This window comes from Oryzias latipes, chromosome 23 (assembly GCF_053564925.1).
Source record: "Oryzias latipes strain Hd-rR chromosome 23, Olatipes_Hd-rR_3.1".
Taxonomy (NCBI): Eukaryota; Metazoa; Chordata; class Actinopteri; order Beloniformes; family Adrianichthyidae; genus Oryzias; species Oryzias latipes.
In genome coordinates this window covers 10,128,984-10,147,436 of record NC_136259.1, presented here as the reverse complement: position 1 = coordinate 10,147,436, position 18,453 = coordinate 10,128,984, and the positions used below count along the sequence as shown (strand labels likewise).

The 18,453-nt window shown below is 39.7% G+C and overlaps 1 protein-coding gene and 1 long non-coding RNA gene across 3 annotated transcripts in view; one reads left to right on the top strand and one right to left on the bottom strand.

Moving 5' to 3' along the window:
• Nucleotides 1-665: 665 nt before the first annotated feature.
• On the bottom strand, nucleotides 666-3,162 carry LOC110017622 (uncharacterized). Of its 2 annotated transcripts, none has more exons than XR_002293075.3 (3): nucleotides 3,022-3,162; nucleotides 1,004-1,133; nucleotides 666-918 (listed from the first exon to the last, which is right to left on the bottom strand). It is a non-coding gene; the product is annotated as an uncharacterized LOC110017622 (long non-coding RNA). The 2 variants fall into 2 exon arrangements; XR_013653545.1 differs by having other exon boundaries at nucleotides 666-847.
• mkln1 (muskelin 1, intracellular mediator containing kelch motifs) overlaps nucleotides 2,876-18,453 on the top strand; it is a 28,612-nt gene continuing 13,034 nt past the window's right edge. The window contains exons 1-10 of the mRNA XM_023952618.2: nucleotides 2,876-3,025; nucleotides 6,176-6,245; nucleotides 9,646-9,788; nucleotides 10,431-10,519; nucleotides 10,594-10,703; nucleotides 12,776-12,968; nucleotides 13,104-13,220; nucleotides 13,408-13,473; nucleotides 15,070-15,182; nucleotides 15,316-15,528. Coding sequence (XP_023808386.1) covers nucleotides 2,946-3,025; nucleotides 6,176-6,245; nucleotides 9,646-9,788; nucleotides 10,431-10,519; nucleotides 10,594-10,703; nucleotides 12,776-12,968; nucleotides 13,104-13,220; nucleotides 13,408-13,473; nucleotides 15,070-15,182; nucleotides 15,316-15,528 — 1,194 coding nt within the window. The 5' untranslated portion in view covers nucleotides 2,876-2,945. The remainder of the gene's footprint in view (nucleotides 3,026-6,175; nucleotides 6,246-9,645; nucleotides 9,789-10,430; nucleotides 10,520-10,593; nucleotides 10,704-12,775; nucleotides 12,969-13,103; nucleotides 13,221-13,407; nucleotides 13,474-15,069; nucleotides 15,183-15,315; nucleotides 15,529-18,453) is intronic.

The following is an 18,453-nucleotide window of genomic DNA, read 5'->3' as shown; positions in this document are numbered from 1 at the left end:
TACCTGTGTTCTGTTATCAGGGTTTTCAACTGAACAATATCAGACTTTAGAGTGTTAATATGGAAAACGTTTTGGAATGAGTCCCAAAAAAAAAAAAAAACTGATTTTCCCAGTCTCTGTTTGGGTTTCCCTTTGCAGCATATGACAACTGAAACATGAAGTCTGGTTTTTCTGACATTTCTCACAGCTGAGACCATTTTCCCCACAGCTCTTTAAGTACAGTGTATAGACTGTCATAGATTTTCCTTGTTAACTATGACATTTGTAAATTAGTCAAATGTAAATATAAATTTTCCTTTAAAATCAGTAGATGGTCTGGCGACCTGTGCAGGATGTCTGCTGCCTCTCGTCTGATGACAGCTGGTGACTCTGGAATGGATAAAAGCTGTTTGGCAGAGAAACTTCCTGGATTTACAGTAAGTGAAAGCAATCCCAGCCAAGTGTTGGATGTGCATTTATGAGAAATGCAGTTGTTATGGTCCTCATGTCATCAGGCCAGAAAGTTCACTGGCAGATGATTCACTCAAAATAAGGTTGGAGTCATCATCCACCATCCAATCAAAGACTCAGTCATTCTGCTTTTAAACAGACAGCCTGGACTCAGGTTATCCTGCTGTCTCGTTAATAACTGTCTTGTAAACAGAGGATTTCTTTGGTACTCTGAGCTTGGTTATTTCTGTTTTCCTTCAAGGGAAACAGTTCTTCTTTATTTGTTGTAACTGCACTCAGCCAGGACACTGAATGGGGATGTGGTTGTTGGAGTTCATGATGTCATTACTCAGTCCATGCTTCAGTCTGAAGTCTTTCAAATGTTGTCGGAAGCGTGAAAAGACACTTGCTGGTTGTTCTGTTCAGAAGACAAATCAAGGCTGAATGAGAAATATGACAGAAGAATCTCTCCCGAAGTGAAGAAGAAACCTAAAAGATATCATTCCATCACCTAAAATGCTGATCATTTTTTAGCAAATGTATTGCTTTGCATATTGCTTCAAGTTAACCTGACCTCCTGTTTAAGTTTTGAAAAGCTGCTTTGATTAAACTGAGTGTAACTAAGGACTCCTCCTGGTGCTGACTGTTGTTTGTTGTTGAACGTCTCTGAACAGCCAACAACGCCGACTTCATCTGGCTGGTTACTAAACAAAAAACACAACAAAAAAAATGAAAATGGTTAACAATTGCCTGTTTTTTTATCACAAGCTCTTTCCTTTAACCCTTGTGCTATCCTAGGCACTTTACCATTGGGAGTTGGGTCATCTAGACCCTTTAAACAGTGCTCTGAACCTTTTTTCTTCAATGATTTGTGATCTTCTCTGGTGTCCATGGATTACATGAAATCTTTCCACCTTTATTCACCTTTGTCATGTCAGGGAGAACACGTCAATGTAAGGGTGGGGTCATCTAAGATAGCACAAGGGTTAAAGTAAGATCTTTAAAACCTTTTTTATAAAGCTTTTATCCAAGTAGCAGGTTCTGAAGCAGTCAACTGGACTCAGTTAATCTTTAAGATATTTCATCTGTTCTTAGTTGGCTTTCTCAGTTCTAGAACAGTGGTAAGAGCTGGTTTGTTTGGTCTTATTATTTAAAAAAACAGACTGGAAACCTGTCCTGGGTGCACCCTACCCTCACCAAAGAGAGGTCGGGATAGGCTCCGGCAGCCCTGTGACCCAGAAAGGGACAAAAACAAGTTTAGATGGTGTTATTTGTTATCTGCTGTTTGTATAGGGCTGTGGTAAATCTTTTTTCCCATTGTGTGATCAATAAAGTTCTATTCTAAATATGGAAACATTTAAATGGCTCAAACATGTAATCAAGGGTAAAATGTTGAAAGAAATGCAAAACATTTCCCAAAATGCTACTTCTACATAAGACTATGTTCTGCTTCTGAAAGATCTATGTATAATATGTTATAAAGTGTAATGCTGCATTCACACCAAATGTGATTTGCGCTAAAAATTCGCATTTGGTGCCTCTCTTTTCGACACCTGGCGATTTCGCTGCTTGATGACTGTCTTAAAATGTGTTCATAAAAGAGGCCCAGAGAGGTCCAATGAAAAAGCAAGTTCCCAAGAGTTACAGGGAAATTCCCGTACCTGAAGCACTAGAAACTGCCAAAAATGAAGCCAGGCAGATAAACAGGCTGTTCCCAACTCAACCTGCAACACACTCAGTGGAGGGGTCACAACAGCAGAGCAGACCCACCAAGGCTGGAAACTGAACAATACTGGAAAAGTATGTGGGAGAGAAAGCACACAACAGCAACGCTCAATGGCTGGTCTCAATGGCTGGATTCTCAGGTATGACAGCACCCGGGCCATGGGGTGGAATGGCTGTCGGGTATACTGATCACTGAAAGTGGGCCGATGTGATGTGGGGGCTGGTCAACAGGTTTTTGTCCGCTCTCCACATAATTGGTCACCCGGTCGATAACTTATTGTCCAGTTGTCAAACTGTCAGAAAAGCTAGGAACATCAAAAATCCTGCACAAAAACCTCTAGCTCCCATGCCTCTGATAGAGAGCCAAAATTGTGTAAGAAACCACCTGGCTGCAGAGGATGAAAAGAGATGGGTTTTTTTTAGTTTCTCATGTTCCTTCCTCCAGATATTGTCATTACTTGGTTATGCAGCATCAATTTTTTAAATTGTGATTACAATCAACATTTCAAAACTTTTATTTAAAAAAAAGTTACGTCTATACATACATACATACATACATACATACATACATACATACATACATACATACATACATACATACATACATACATGCATACATACATATATATATATACACATACATACATTTTTTTAATACAACATTGGTTTGGAAAATGCAACAGATTTTAGTATAATAAACATATCAAAATAAGAAAACAAGTGTACTGTCTCTTTAAGTCGCAGCTCGTTCCCTGTTAGCCTCCTGCTATCTGTTTTTTTCATGCATCAAAATGGCCGTCGCTCCTGAGAGCAGAATCCTCACTTACAGCCTTTTTAAATGGAGTTCCTACTCCTCGACATATTTACCAGAGTGAGTATTTGGCACGACCGTGCGCTGCAATATCTGTACTTGCAGGTGGCCTCAGTTTCCCTGTTGATGGTTTCGCCGACCCGCCTGGCCTGGCTCGTCTGGGGTCCGGCTCAGCTAGCTTAGCTGTCGTGGTGGTGGTGGGTTCGTTTGGTTTGAACGCGCTGGCACTCCGGCGACACTTAAACGCCCGAGCAGTTTGTCAGACAGAGTGGTATGAGGTATTAAGTAGTCCTTAAAAACCATCCTGGGAACTTTTTAGTCAACTTTGCACCTAAATTTGATGATGTTGTGTTGGTGGTCCAAAGAGACATGTGTAAATTAGAGGTTCGTCTCATAAAGTTAGCAAATGTTAACAAAACGATACATTTTTAATAGACAAACAGTATCAGTCAGCAATATGACTTTTCATGGGGTCCTATTTTGGAGGTTGTTTAAATTACCGGAGGGCAGAAATGTTAGAATTTTAAACATTTTGGTAGTTTGGTGCGGCCGTCCGCACACCGGCACCAAGCATACAAATATTTAACGCAGGCCGTCGGGACTCAGATGAAGGTAACTCCTGTTATCTAACCTCATAGCTGCTATGCTAATGAGCGGTTCCCTGAAACAAGACCTGACAAGCGAACTGCCAAACTTTTCAGCGCATTCATGCATTTAATTCTCATTAAACATTGAGATATCTAACATCAAGCAGTATAACTGATTACTGTGTCAGCTCTTGCGGCGGCGTGAAAGTCAAGCTAGCTTACCACAACAGCAGAATGTGGAAGCTAACAGTCTGTTGTGATGCTAAACATAAACATTACGAGTTTTTTTCTCCATCGTTTGTTTTATGTGAAATTCTGTTACATAAGAAGATAAAAGAGAATGCATTAAATTCCATTCGAACATACTTCAAGTTTTTGCTTTATCTATCACATGCTATTGTTAACCCCCTATCCTAAAAACATATGTGGGAAAATATTATAATTTTATAAGAAAATAAATGCTGTGCAGCCAAATTGTTTGACATGGTCGTTTTTAAAGGGCCCATATCATGCTAAATCAACGTTTTGAGTTTTTAAGTGTATTATGTTAATTCCTCACTAAACCCCAAAGCGGTATTTTGATCCATTCATTAATTTCTGAATTTTTATGGAGTGATATATTTATGCCACCACGTAGCACACAAAACTTCCTAAGCTGCAAACGAAAATCCTTTTTTTCTTTTTCCTTTAGTTTTTATTGCTTTCATTTTTTTTCTTTTTTCATTTAAAAAAATATTTTTGCATTTGCAACACAAATGTTTTCACATGCGTTGTGTCTCATCTTTTCCTATCTTTGATTTTGCTCTTATAAGTGTCAGTTTAGCTGACAAAGCTGCCATCAACCAGCCTGCTGATTGGTCTAGATCAGGGGTCTGCAACCTGAACCTCTCAAAGAGCCAATTGGATCAGTTTCCCACAGAAATGAAAGCACAGGGAGCCACAACACTGGGGCTGTTAGAAAAAAATCGTTCCACCGATATATCGCAATAGTTCATTTGGCGATACTTGTATTGATTAAAAATGCTGTCAGAATATTTATTTAATTATTCATTTTAATTTTTTATGAACGTGATGTTTCCTTTGATCTTTTTTTGTTTTCCCACAACCTTGAATAGACATTTCTGTCAAACACCCAGAGCTAAGATAAGTGAGATGATGGAAACATTTACTTTGATTCAGACTCGTTTCTATATTTGTTTTTTCTTTAAATCCAGTAAACCCAATAAAGTGTATTCATTTTATGGATGAAAATTATTTTTTATTAGGAAGCTTAGTTTGTTGCGGGTCTTTTCCCCTGCGTGCAACCCCCCCCCCCCAGCATGTTCTACACAGACAGCGCAAAATACGGTCATCATAGCAGACAGTTGACAGGATAGTAGGGGCGCCCTAATGCAAATTTAATAGATTTTACGCAGAAATGGGTGGTTCGAGTCTAGGGGGAAAAAAATGGCTTTTTTTTTCCGCCACTGACTGTCGTTTTAGAAAAACTTTCCATCCCATTACAGACTCTGGTCGGCGTTCACAGCTGCAGACACGCCAAATCCGCATGCTCACGGACCTCTCTTCCTCCTGCCCGCTTTGCACTACACGACCACGAAAATTTTAGAACATGATAGTTATTTTACAAAAACACAGAGAGCCGCAGCACAAGGATGAAAGAGCTGCATGGGGCTCCGGAGCCGCAGGTTGCTGACCCCTGGTCTAAATTCTAACAATCCAATCCCCATATTTATCCAACGTGGTCTCTGGTCTCAGTTCAGGTCTCTCTTTCCGAATTCTCACCCTAACCCCTGAATTTTAGAAGCAATTCGGACACCAAGCTCACTACTTTTTTTTACATGGATTTCACAAAGCTAAAATCTAATTGATATGAGCATTTTGCGACTATTATTTATGAGTCCCCTGTCTTAAAAACATTTAAAATAAATACATTGATGGTTTATTTAAAGAAAACATTTAAATAAATTTTTTTTGGCAAAAAGTGTTCCGATGCAATGCATTGTGGTCTATATACGCCTATCTAGTTTAAAATTTCCAGTGCACTCGATTTTGGAATTGTAGATTCGGACCGCACAACAAAATGGCGAACGCACTATATATATATATATATATATATATATATATATATATATAGTGCCTGCTACCGAAGCTCAGAAGCCGAATCAGCTCTTTTTACCCTTGATTTTGTCTCTGTGGCTGAAGAAAAATTAATTTTTAATCATTTTAAAATTCAATCATACTTTAGTTCTTTTTTTTTCTTTAGCATTGATTAATTTTTATTTAGTCAGATTTGTGAATTTATGGCTGAGGGTTAGGAAGGGTTAGTGAAACTGCTCCCAAAAACTGCTGACATTACGCTATATCAACAGGCCTGTGTGTAATGTGGGAATTCTTCGGAGCAAAATATTGGTAAAAAGTGTGATTTTCTTTAAGATCTGTATGAAAAATATAAAAAATTTGGGTTTGTGAAGTTCCAAATATTTTCCGTCAGTGATCTTCGGCCTGGTCAGTTTAACGTTCCAAATGCACCTGCTGTTCTATTCTGAAGCCATCTTTTTCTGATGGTTTATCTGCGTCTTTTACTTTCTGGAAGTTTCCTGACCTAGCTTTGCTTATTCTCTAGGAATATTTTGGTGGATAAACCGAACGATCAGTCTTCCAGGTGGTCTTCTGAGAGCAACTACCCTCCACAGGTAGGCTTGTCCGCTGAATTAATCAGATAGTGAAGCTGGTTATCTGTGAACTCTCAAGAAAAAAAGTCAACCTCAAAAAATCTGTAAATGTAGATAATTCTAATCATTTAAACTCCTTGTATTATATGAAGTGATTTTATGCGTGTAAACCTGTGTTTAAGATTTGTTTCTGAGTGCAGAGAGTTCAGGTAGCTGGCTTCACAACGTCGCCACATTCCTAACGGTTTGAGAGGAGACTGTTGTCACAGGTTATTCTTTTTGTTTGTTTGTTTTTACACATCTTCATGTAGGAATGTAAACCAAAGCAGAAACAAATGAGGCATATACCAAGCAACAAATGAATCCTTTTGAAGCAGCAACTTTTCACTTGTGCCTGTTTTTCTCCCAATAGTGTTCAGCTCCTCCAGTTGAAATGAAAAACCATGACAGTGTTCTGTTTTTCTGTCTGCACAACACAACACTTTGCTTTTGGTATTGTTGCTTAACAAGTTGTAGTTTTTGAAGGTCTAGCAAAATGAAACATAGGAAGCCCCCCAGGTGCCAGTGGTTGAAAAAACAAACAAAATCTGATAAAACGTTCCCACGGATTAATCAATTGTGCTCTTACTGTTGTGCAATCGTGCGCGCACACATTGCTCGGAGACTTCAATTGGGAGTTTGGATTCATACATGACCGGTGTTCGGCCTGCAATAAGTGTTCGAGGCCCTACGACTAATGATGACGTCACACTATTTGATTGGCTGTACGTTGGTCAGATGAGTTGTAAGACAGTGATTGGTCTGGACAAATGACGGTACGACAGTAGAAGAAGAAATTGTGAGTTCCTTTGTAAACAAACGAAGCTGCAGCATAGAGCGAGATGGTCTTCTAAACAGGCTTTTATTATTGTTATGATTATTATTAAGTGCTTGTTCGCTTATAGTTCTTTAAATCCGTGCGGCCAGTGCCTTATTCTTGGCCAACCTGACCCGGAAGAAGGGTTAGGTAAGGGTTAATGGCCGACGGAGTGCGCAATATCACTTTTTAACGCACGCCGTGGAAGCCTGACCCGTCCGACGCGAAGCAGGGGATAGTTGCTTCCACGGTTCAGGCTTCCACGGCGTGCGTTAAAAGTGATAATGCACACTTAAGGCCCGCTTCTACCATCTATCATTTACAAAAGCAATAATTATTAACCACTTTTTAGTCCTTAATTCTTGTTTTTTATCCCCGATTTGGATTGCTTTTTTCACGAAAGGCGAACTATTTGTTGGTGCGGCGCCATGTCATGGTAACGTTATATATATATATATGCATGCTGATCGTCCCGATGGGTTAAAAAAAAAAAAGCATCCGTTCAGAGCGTTCATCTCTTACCGCTTGTTTTTGTCCAGATGATGAAGCTAAAGGTTGTTTCAAAGAAGCTGGTGCAGTGATACAGAAGATTTGAGACAGGTGACCGGAACTTCTTTTTGGGGCTTGCGGTTATCACTTTTTAACGCACACCCAGCACCCAATCAGAATTGAGTATTCACCCGGACCATGGTATAAGATTAAGTTAATATGTGCTAACAACATTTAGCCGTGGATGAACTTAAACTGGAATAACATCAGTCATTATCTTGTCTGGACCCGACTGGTAACACAAATTTACATGATTGTTTGCACGGTTTCTCAGGACTGTTCATTCAAAAGCCACCTCTACCCGTCCCAAAGCCTCTCCTCTGCTTGAAGATACAAATCTCCCAGGCCACACTGTTCTGCGGTCAGAAGCCTCCTCCGTACCGTAATAAAGCACCCTCTCCTGCTCGCAAACACGAAGCTGTGCGTGTAGCTGCTCTGCTCAGGGACTATGCAACAGTACAAGCACAATTTATTAATCTGTGGGTATGGTTGGGCAATCCATAGGCACAGTTTAGCAATCCGTGGGCATGATTTATCAGATTTTTTCCTGATCCGATTCATAGTCAATGTTTACGTATTTTGAACGATCCTATAGGATCCGTTTCACTGACCTTAAATGGATCCAGGACATCTTTACCTGCACCTCTCTTTAATGGTTTGCTGCTCCTTCTGGGTTTTACTTTGAGAGAAATGGGCTAGAATGGTCCTGCAAATAATGTCAAATCCATTCACATTTTAGTTTTGTAAAGTTCAGCCCAACATTGTTTTTCCACATCCAAATAACCCAAAGGGGAACATTAGAACATTCTAGCACACTGTATTAAAAGGGTTTTTACAAATATTTACCTTGTGTGTCAAAAGATCACAATGACATCTGTCCAACATAGGACAAGTAAAAAAGAGAAGAAATGGAACATTGCAGAGGAAACGTATCTGCTCTGAATGAAAAAACTAGCTCGGCAGCGTGGAAAGCTACCTGTTGGACCAGTTTTCAGATCGATTAGATTAAGATTTGCTGTGCATGTCCCGCTTGATAGGAACTATAAATATGCCAGGAACACATAAACTACCAGTAGTTCATTTTCAAAAGAGCCAATCAGAGGTTAACAGTAGCATGCTTTACTGTCAGAATTCTTTTGTTTATTCAACAGTCTTCTAAACTACAGTTTGTAAACTATGGGAGATGGCTGGAATTCAGTTTTTGGTTTTTACTGTAAGCAGACTTTTTCTGTCTGAAAGAGATTCTATTTATTTATTTATTCTTCTGATTGGGCTGAGAGATGCTGCCGGAAAGATGTGGGTGAAGAAAGAAAAAAAAAAGAAAAATGTAGCCAAAGCCTCCTCAGAAAGAGCGGGGAAAATAGAAGAGAGTGAGAAGTTTTCCCAAAAACAAATACAGACATAATCACTGAACCAGTTCTGTTGTCTTGGTATTTAGAGGGAAAGTCCCAGGTTTGTAGTCTCGACAGGACAGAGGACAGGCTCTGCTCCTGTCGTGTCTACAAATAAAACAAAGCTTGGGCCAAATGACAGAGAATCTGATATCCTTTAACATAAGCGGAGCATCTGGGCTGATCAGTCACAGGTTTGCTCCAATGAGCTCCTTTTATTATTAATTTTACTGACCATAAAAACTCAGGTAACGATTCTTCAGCATGTCAGTGGAAGGAAATTTTTTTTTTTTTCTTCTCTTTTGACTGATATCAGCTGATGATAAGATGTTGTCTGCTGGCTTTGATATCAGTCCTCGGACCGCTGGCATCAGCTGTCAGACATAATGGCTGCAGCAGATTTGTCATTAGATGTCCTGACTCTAGAGAGCACGGCTGTCATGCAGATCCAGTCCTCAATTATATGTGATGTTCCTTGGTTCAGGATATTTACCGCAATGTGCTAATGGAATTGCCAAGCAAAGCCTCACACAGACTGCATTAAAAGCAACTGTCGGTATCAGCACAGTGTGAAAACACTGTCACTCTGACCTCCAATCTTCTGCTTGTTTTTTTTTTCCACCAGTTTTTAATCTTAAAATTGGAAAGGCCTGCAATAGTTCAGAGCATCACCTTTGGGAAATATGAGAAGACCCATGTCTGCAACCTGAAGAAATTTAAAGTATTTGGTGGAATGAGTGAGGAGAACATGACAGAGCTTCTGTCCAGGTGAGGACCTATCAGTTTTTTTTTTCCCTTTCTAGTTCCAGCAGAGCTTCATATTTGTGACAAATGTTGGGAACTCTGCAGTGAGTATTTTTAGAGGACTCAATCGGAAGATCTACCCATATACAGATACCGAGCCTGTGAATCAGATATTGGATGTTGAACGTCCAAATCTTTCTGACTGGAGTGGCCTGCTATTCAGTGCTAAAATGATGCTTCTTGAATGATCCATAGCTCTGAATCAGCATGTAACTACATTTACTGCCCATATATACACATCTTATTAAAAAAAGACTAACTTTTATTGAAGGAAAAAAAAGAGAAATTGAGCGGGTTGAAGTTCATTTCAGTTCATCAGAAAATGCTCATAGTTTTGGAAACTAAAAACCTTTACCAACAATCAATGTTTGTCCTGGACATAAGAGGAACAAAACAAAGAATTGAACATTCAGATATACTTCATTATTTTGTTGCTTTTAAAAGATGTGTTAGAGTAAATGTGACGCATTTTCCTACAGAAATAAAGAATCAAAAGGATAATCCTGAAATGGTTTACTCCTTTCTGAAATGCATCAAGTGATGGATCAACTGCCATCACTTCTTTGGTAATTTATGTCATGTTGTCTGTTTCTGTGCCTCTGACAGTGGCCTTAAGAATGATTACAACAAGGAGACATTTACGTTAAAGCACAAGATTGACGAGCAGATGTTCCCCTGCAGATTTGTCAAAATAGGTAAAAGAAGTGTTTCTAAAGTCTGCAGAAACTTGTTTACCATGATCTCACATTTACCACGCTTTTCCCTGCAGTGCCTCTGATGTCTTGGGGTCCAAGTTTTAACTTTAGCATTTGGTACATTGAACTGCACGGCATAGAAGACCCAGATGTGGTGCAGCCCTGCCTTAACTGGTACAGCAAGGTAAGAACTGGAAGGCGTACCTGTGCACCAAGCATCCTTATATGGTACCTCTGGGATTTGGGCCAAGCAGAGGAGCTAACGGGAGCCTTCTGTGTCCTGTGAGCTCCGCTGGTCCACAGCCTCCCTGTCTGACTGTGATCAGTCACAGTGAGCTGTGAACATTGTGGTTCACAGCCAGCAAGAATGCAAACTTTCCCACATACTAGTGGAGCCACAAGGTTTGCATGTGTTATGTGTAATAATCTTTTATGGTATCATTCAGTTTGAGTGATTTGAACAGAAGGCAAAATTTGTAGACAAGGCAGTTTCCATGGCAGAGACATCTTGGAATAAGTGAAACTTAGAAAGTTTCAGATTTCCTGTCACAGATCACAGCAGAAAACCCCTCTGGTCACTGAAAAAGTCCCCTTTGATGTGAGTTTTCACTCGCACAAGAGAAGCAAGGCTGGTCATTCTGTGATTTTGTGACCTTTCCTCAGGTTTGACCTTTAGGCTTTCATAACTCTGCCACTTTGACTGCAAAGACGGAGAGTCGAGCTAAACTCCGGCTGAAGCACTGTGCTGGGTCTCGTTCCCGTCTCTGTTCAAACGGTACCTTGTCGTTTATAACATTCAGGCACAGCACTGGCAGCATTGCAGTCTAACACAAGATCTTCAGGTGTTTAGGGCCGCAATGACTTTAGCGAGATCATGGTACTTCAGGGCAATCACCCACTGGCGCCCCCACAGTCATGAAAGGGTGCAGCATATCATGCTCTGAGTGTTTATATACCGTGGGTACAGAACGGATTCAGAACCCTTTGAAAGTGTTGCTCTTTGAATCATTACAACCATTTGCCAAAATCAGGAAAGTTTGATACTCCAGTAATGTTCACGGAGTGAACCATCTTAACAGAAAAAAAGAGCTGTTGAAATCTCTGGAAATTCACAAAAAAAAGTAAAACTGAAAAATCCCATTGCCACAACAGCCTTTGCTGTGTTTCATACTGAACTCACAGGCTGTTTTATTCTGATCTTCCTTGAGATGATTCTATATCTTCATTGAAGTCCAGCTGTGTTTAATCAAACCGGCTGGACTTGCTGTCTATAGAAGACCTCCCAGCTCGCTGTGGTTGCAATTGAAGGAAAGATGAACGCGGCTAAGTACAGAGATATGTTGGAAGAAAACCACTCCAAGAGTGAACAGGACCTTCGACTGAAGGTTTGACTTCCAACAAAATATTGGCCCAAAGCACAAAGGAGGGGCTTAAGAACAAATCTGTGACTGTTCTTGACTGATCCAGCCAAACCCTTACCTATTCCTAATTGAGCATCTCTGGAGGGACCGGAAAACGGCTGTGCACCAACATTCACAATCCAACCTGAGGGAGCTGGAGAGGATCTGTAAGGAAGAATGGCAGTGGATCCCCAAATCCAGCTGTGACAAATGTGTTGTATCATTTCCATGAAGACTGGTGGCTGTACCAGCTCAAAATGATGCATCTATTCAATACTGAGCAAAGGCTCTGAATACTTGTGACCATGGGATTTTTTCTTTTTTGTAAATATGCAGGAATTTCTACACCTCAGATTTTTTCTTCATCATTGAGAAAAAAATAATTTTCCTGATTTTGGCAAATGGCTGTAATGATACAAAGGGTGACACTGGGCTCTGAATACTTTCCCTCACTAGATACTTTTACTTTTTAGTGGATTTTTTTTAAAAATCAATAAGATTGATCAAACTCCTATAAGATAGTGTGGGTCTGTCAAAGCAAACATACATGACAAATTACAACGTTGAGACATGAGGTCCAGACAGTCTCATTGTTTTTCCTTCAGGGTTAAGGTAGGGTTGACCTGTGCAAACACTTTTCTGACTGCAGGGAGGGAGCTTCATCTCAGTTTCAACTTGACAAGCAGTCAAATTGTTTTATTTGTTTGTACAATGGTGTCAGTCATGTAAAAACTGGAGCTGAATTTTTATGGCAGTTTGCTGTTGCATTTGTTTACTCGCTCGTTTGTCAGAAGCTGGGGTCATCCAGGATCTCAGAAAAACATGTGGGTCACCAAACCTTGTTCTGTTTTTGCAGTACAGAGAACAGGAAGCGATCCGCCTCTGCCTGAAACACTTCCGACAGCATAACTACACCGAGGCCTTTGAGTCTCTGCAGAAGAAGACTCGGATAGCGCTGGAGCACCCCATGCTGACCCACCTCCACGACCGCCTGGTGCTGCAGGGGGATTTTGATGCTTGTGAGGAGTTCATAGACAAAGCTGTCAAAGGTATTGGGCACAGATTTTGAATGCTGTTCATTTCCAAATGTTATTACATTTGCAGATGACTACATAGACCTGTGAGTTGTTTTTTCCCTAGTTTCCATTTGTGTGCCACAACTTTTGATCTTGTTTCCTTGCTAGATGGTTTGTTTAACCAGTATATCAGCCAGCAGGAGTACAAGCCCAGGTGGAGTCAGATCATCCCCAAATGTAACAAAGGTACAAGCAGCCAAGAAATCAGCAGAGACGACGTAAACAGTGAGACTGCTTATTTACACAGCAAAGATTCTGTCATTGACACATTTCTCTGTTCACTTTGCAACTAAACTCACTCCATTTCTACCCCCTCCCTTCCATCTGTCATCATTACTGTGCACTCTTTCCACACCTCCCTTCTCCATTCATTCCCCTCATGTTTGTGTCCCCCCTCCTCTCTTCTTTTCAGGTGATGGCGAAGACAACAGGCCAGGAATGAGGGGGGGGCACCAAATGGTCATTGATGTGCAGACTGGTAAGACTTATGCAGCCAGAGTTATGTCTTTACACAAACTCCATATGCAAAGCTGTACTGCTGTTTAGTCTCCAGACTTCCTTCTTTAAAAGAGGTCGTCTCTTAGTGCGCGTGTCACAGTCTGTGACGATGTGCATGTGTAACAGTGTGAGTGAGTTTATTTCTGGTACCAGGTCTGGTTTTCTGAGTTTTTCCAAGACAAATGTATTTCTATGTCATTATGACCTGTATAATTTGGAAAAAGGACAGCAGTCCAATAAATGGCCCTTTTGACACACAGACCTGTTCCCACCGTGTTTGTCGGAATCCCAGAAATGACGCATTCTTCGTCTTTATTCAGCAGATTATTGTCCAGTAAACCCCCCCCTGACTGAATAATCCACTTTGTTGAAAATTCATCCTCATACTCAAACAAATGAAGCTACAAGTTGTTTGTTGTAACAAACTGCTTCCACTGTTGCTTGTATAAAAATGAGAACCAAATCTGCTGCACTTTACAGACGAAGAGACACTTCAAGAGTGTCTAGATTTATCTAAGAAGTTGCTTCTTTAAAGCAGCAAAGCAGACACACGACGCACCTAGTTGACTTTTGATGGAGAGCCCCCTCCCCCGCAGAGATAGTCATTTTAGGGTTAGCAGCCACAGTCCGATTCAGAATTGATTCATTTAGATTTCGGACATGTATCAATTTAGATCTTTAACTTGTGGATGCTGTTTGCTTTAAAAAAAAAAAAGAAATGATCTTATTTATAAAAAAAATTAGAAAGCAATCATAATAGTAATAGAGTCATTACTGCCGGGACCGCTTTTTGGAGATCTTTTCTAAACCCACAGCAATAACTTTTCCAAATTTTCTAGTTACATGTTCTTTTTTGTTTTTTAAATCAAAGTTAGCATCTTTGGTGGTCATGATAGGTTAAATAAAGCTTTAGTTCAGAGAGAAAGTTCACTTCTAGCTTGTTTTTAGCCAGATGAGGAAGCAAAAGTTTGTTTTAAAGAAGCTAGCTTAGTGATATAAAACATTTAAGCTATGTGATCGGAACTTCTTTTTTAGGTGTGCATTATCACTGTGAATGATCACTTTTTAATCCACACCCAGCAGCCAATCAGAATCAAGTATTCACCCGGAAACAGGTATAAATTTAGATAATTAGGGACTGTTCTGGGTTTATTTATCCACGATGCTTGGAGCCTGCTGATGAAATCCACCGTGAAGGCTCTGAGGTCGTTTAAATAATCACAGTGGTCTTCTGTTTGCCTGTGCACCACAGCTTCCTCTTTCTAGACCATGAAAGAATGGAATAAATGCTACAAGTGTTAAAAGTTGCTGCAATCAAAGCAGTTCATTTCAGTTTGGATCCAAAGGGAACTTTTTTATGTCTGAGATTGTTTTACTGGATTTCCCATGTAACCATGCATTGAATTAACAGATACTTTATACTCAAACACTTAAAAGTTTACATTTGCCAACGTTTTCATGCAATCGGTCTTTCCAAAAATTTTTTTAAAACAGGCCGATCAGTAAATGTTCTGGTTTCCTCACGTTTTGAGGGTTCTGCAGGTATGCAGGTTTCTAAACAATGTTTGTCCTGCAGAAACGGTGTATCTGTTTGGGGGCTGGGATGGCACTCAGGATCTGGCAGACTTCTGGGCTTACAGTGTTCTGGAGAACCAGTGGGCCTGCATCTCCAGGGACACAGAAAAAGAAGTAAGAAGGAAGTCAAAAAAAAAAAAAAAAGAAGCTCGTGATTAATTATTTCCTCCGGGGACTCTGCTTAACTTTGGCAGTTGAATGTTATTGTTGGTTTTCTAAAAGAGCTTGTCTTCTTTGTTCCAATCAGAGTGGTCCAAGTGCTCGCTCATGCCACAAGATGTGCATCGACTCACAGAGACGGCAGATCTACACTCTGGGCCGTTACCTGGACTCCAGCGTCAGGAACAGCAAGTCTTTGAAGAGTGACTTTTATCGTTACGACATTGACGCCAACACCTGGACGCTGCTTAGCGAGGACACTTCAGCAGACGGGGGACCGAAGCTGGTGTTCGACCATCAGGTACAGGCAGTGCCCGCCGTCCAGCACCTTTCCTGCTTATTGGCTGAAACATGATCTGATCTGAACAGACAGTTTGAAGTCTAATGAAGAAAAAATAATATATTGTCACATCAGAGAGACTCGTTACTAATCAGTCAGTCAGAAAACAAAGAATTCCATTTACCAAATCCAAATTAGGACAATAAGAAGAGATGTCTGCCTGAAGGTGCTGAAGTACAGATCTCAACATGACCAGACTGACATCCCTGAGAGATCAAAGCTTTTGTCTTCTTTCATATGTGAGTAAAACACATATAGTTGGGCCTTTTATTACACAGGATTTGATTATTTTTTTCCTTCACCCAGTGCTTCAGACCGTGCTGTTGTTAATAAAGTTACATTTTAATTCCCTTGTGTATAATTTCAACAATTTATTTAGAGCTTTGGCTTAGGTAAAAAAAAGTTGATCATGACATCAGTCGTCTTTTACTCAGTGGTTACTCACATCTTATTCCAGATCAGAAAAGACTTGGCCATGAAAATGTTCTTATTTCCTGACAAAACCGTTTTTTTTAGTCCCCCTAACAGTCTGAGTGTGAAAAGGTGGCTTCATGGATCCACTTATAAACTAGAAAAACATCCAAAATAATCCAGTCACTTTATCTGTGCTTTTTTCTGTGGCTGAGAAGACTGTTGGCAGGAAGCTTCTCATGGGTTGATGAAATCAATTAATCAATCGGATTCAATCCAAGCTTAATAAATTAATAATCAATCCATAAACGTAAAGATTGATCTTTTATGCGTTTCCTTTTACCGTGACCTAATGCATAACCGCAGTAAAGCCAAAATCTATTAGCTTGATGCTAACGTATAATGGAATTTCCCATAGGACGGCTAATGCTAACACTCCTTTGACCTAAATGAACTGCTTTATATAATCACAGGCATGAATTTTCCAAACTCTTTTTTTTTTTAGGAAACATTTTTTTAAAGTACCGTAACCATTTGTGGGTAGAGCACCGTTTTTTACTCAAATCTTTTGGAATTAAGCTATAGCGAGAGCTCCACCTAGTGGCCATACTAAAACGTAGGTTTCTTTACAATCTGCACATTTTTGTTGGAGCTTCTCCGTTTGAGAAACCATGTAATGCTGCATGTTGTTAACAATCAATTGGTTTATTATTTCACGAATACATTTACTGTATATGTACTGTATCAGATCAATACAAGACGACCTGGTTACAGACAACATGGCGGGAAGACATCATTAGCCGGAACCGGGGTCTACGTTCACCCCAACCCAAATTTCTGTGGGAATATACTTTTATTTTGTTACTTTTTTTGTTCCAAATCATAATAATAATTTAACTGGCGACCCCAAGATTTACTGTTGTTTTTCCAGCTTTAAGCGTTAAAACTTTAGCACTGTAGATGTCTCTGTCAAAGCCCGCTTTGCTCTGAACGTAACTCCGTACGTGAATCAGCTGATCAGCTTTGCATCTGTAAGCAACAATTCAAAGCGAATTTTTGCAAATTGCTTATAAAGTGTTACATACCGGCGCAAAGCCGCTTTCCTCCGCAGTTACACTGTTTAATGTTGATAAGTTAAAAAGTTACGGTGAAGGAATGTAAACACTGGTGCTAAAGCTCCGGTGGGTTTACAAATCTAAACACATTTACTTATACACTTTTTGAAAGGAATAAAACAAATACCGTTTTTGCCCTGTTTTAATCTCACGTTGCACTCTGAACCATAAAGTCACATGATAGTTTTTAATAAACGGGGCTACAATTTTGAAAACTTGTAGCATTTCAGATTCCAGCAAATGATGTTTTGCCGCCATTCTGGACCTGCTGCCATCTTGGACTTGAGACCAGGTCCCCCTCGATTAATATGAATATCTTCAAAACATATATAGATTAATATTGTATTTCTATAAAAATATGTCTAAATGTGTAAACCATTTAAATTCAAAATTGAATCAAATTGTGGATCGAAACAATCAAAAATGAATCGATCCGGGTTCTGGCGAATCAAATCGATTCTGGGAATTATTGGTGATACTCAGCCCTACTCATCAATTGACAATATTACTGTTGCTGTTACATCATTATGTTGAATAGGATCTGTATGCTAAATAGTTTGTAAAAAATAAAAGAGCATTACTGTTTAGTAGAGGTGCAACAACTAACCAATTAATCGAGGAATTGATTTCAATTCCTCTGATCCAACCAGGTCGATCTGATCTGTCTGAGGCAAGTTGTTAATGGTATTGACTTAAACCATTAAAAAATGACTTTGAAATTAGATGAATCAAAAATGGATATTGGAAAATACCATTTGGATTGAGGTACAGTAGGTTTATTTGAATATAAGGTAAATACAACCGTTGCATCACAGCGGACAACACACACGTCATGCAGCAAAAACTGATCAGTCCATCAATCCAGTCCAATGTGTGGAAACACTTTGAATATAGCAAAAACATGTGACCAGACTGTGTGCTAGAATGTTCTAATAATGTTCCCTTTGCACTCTTTGGATGTGGAAAACAACAGTGGGCTGAACTTTAGGAAACTAAAATGTGGATGGATTTGACATCCATTCTTGTTTATTTGTTTGTTTGTTTACACTTCATTATCTTATAAGAAATACATGAAATCTGGAAATTTCCCCTGCACTGTTAGTACCCAGGTATTTCTCTTTGAGTCACATTGGTTGACGTTTGGCTAAAGATGTCCTATTTCCATTTTAGGTCAGTCAATTGTTCATTGTTCAGAACGACTATGACTACTAAATCGACTATGAATCGTGTCATCAATTGCAGAATATGATAAGAATAGAATCGTTGTTATCATATTCACTAGTTTTAGTGTCTCCAGAGTATTAAGGTCGGATTAGGCAGCCAGAAAAAAGCAGAAGACACTCCTACAGTATTCTGAAGT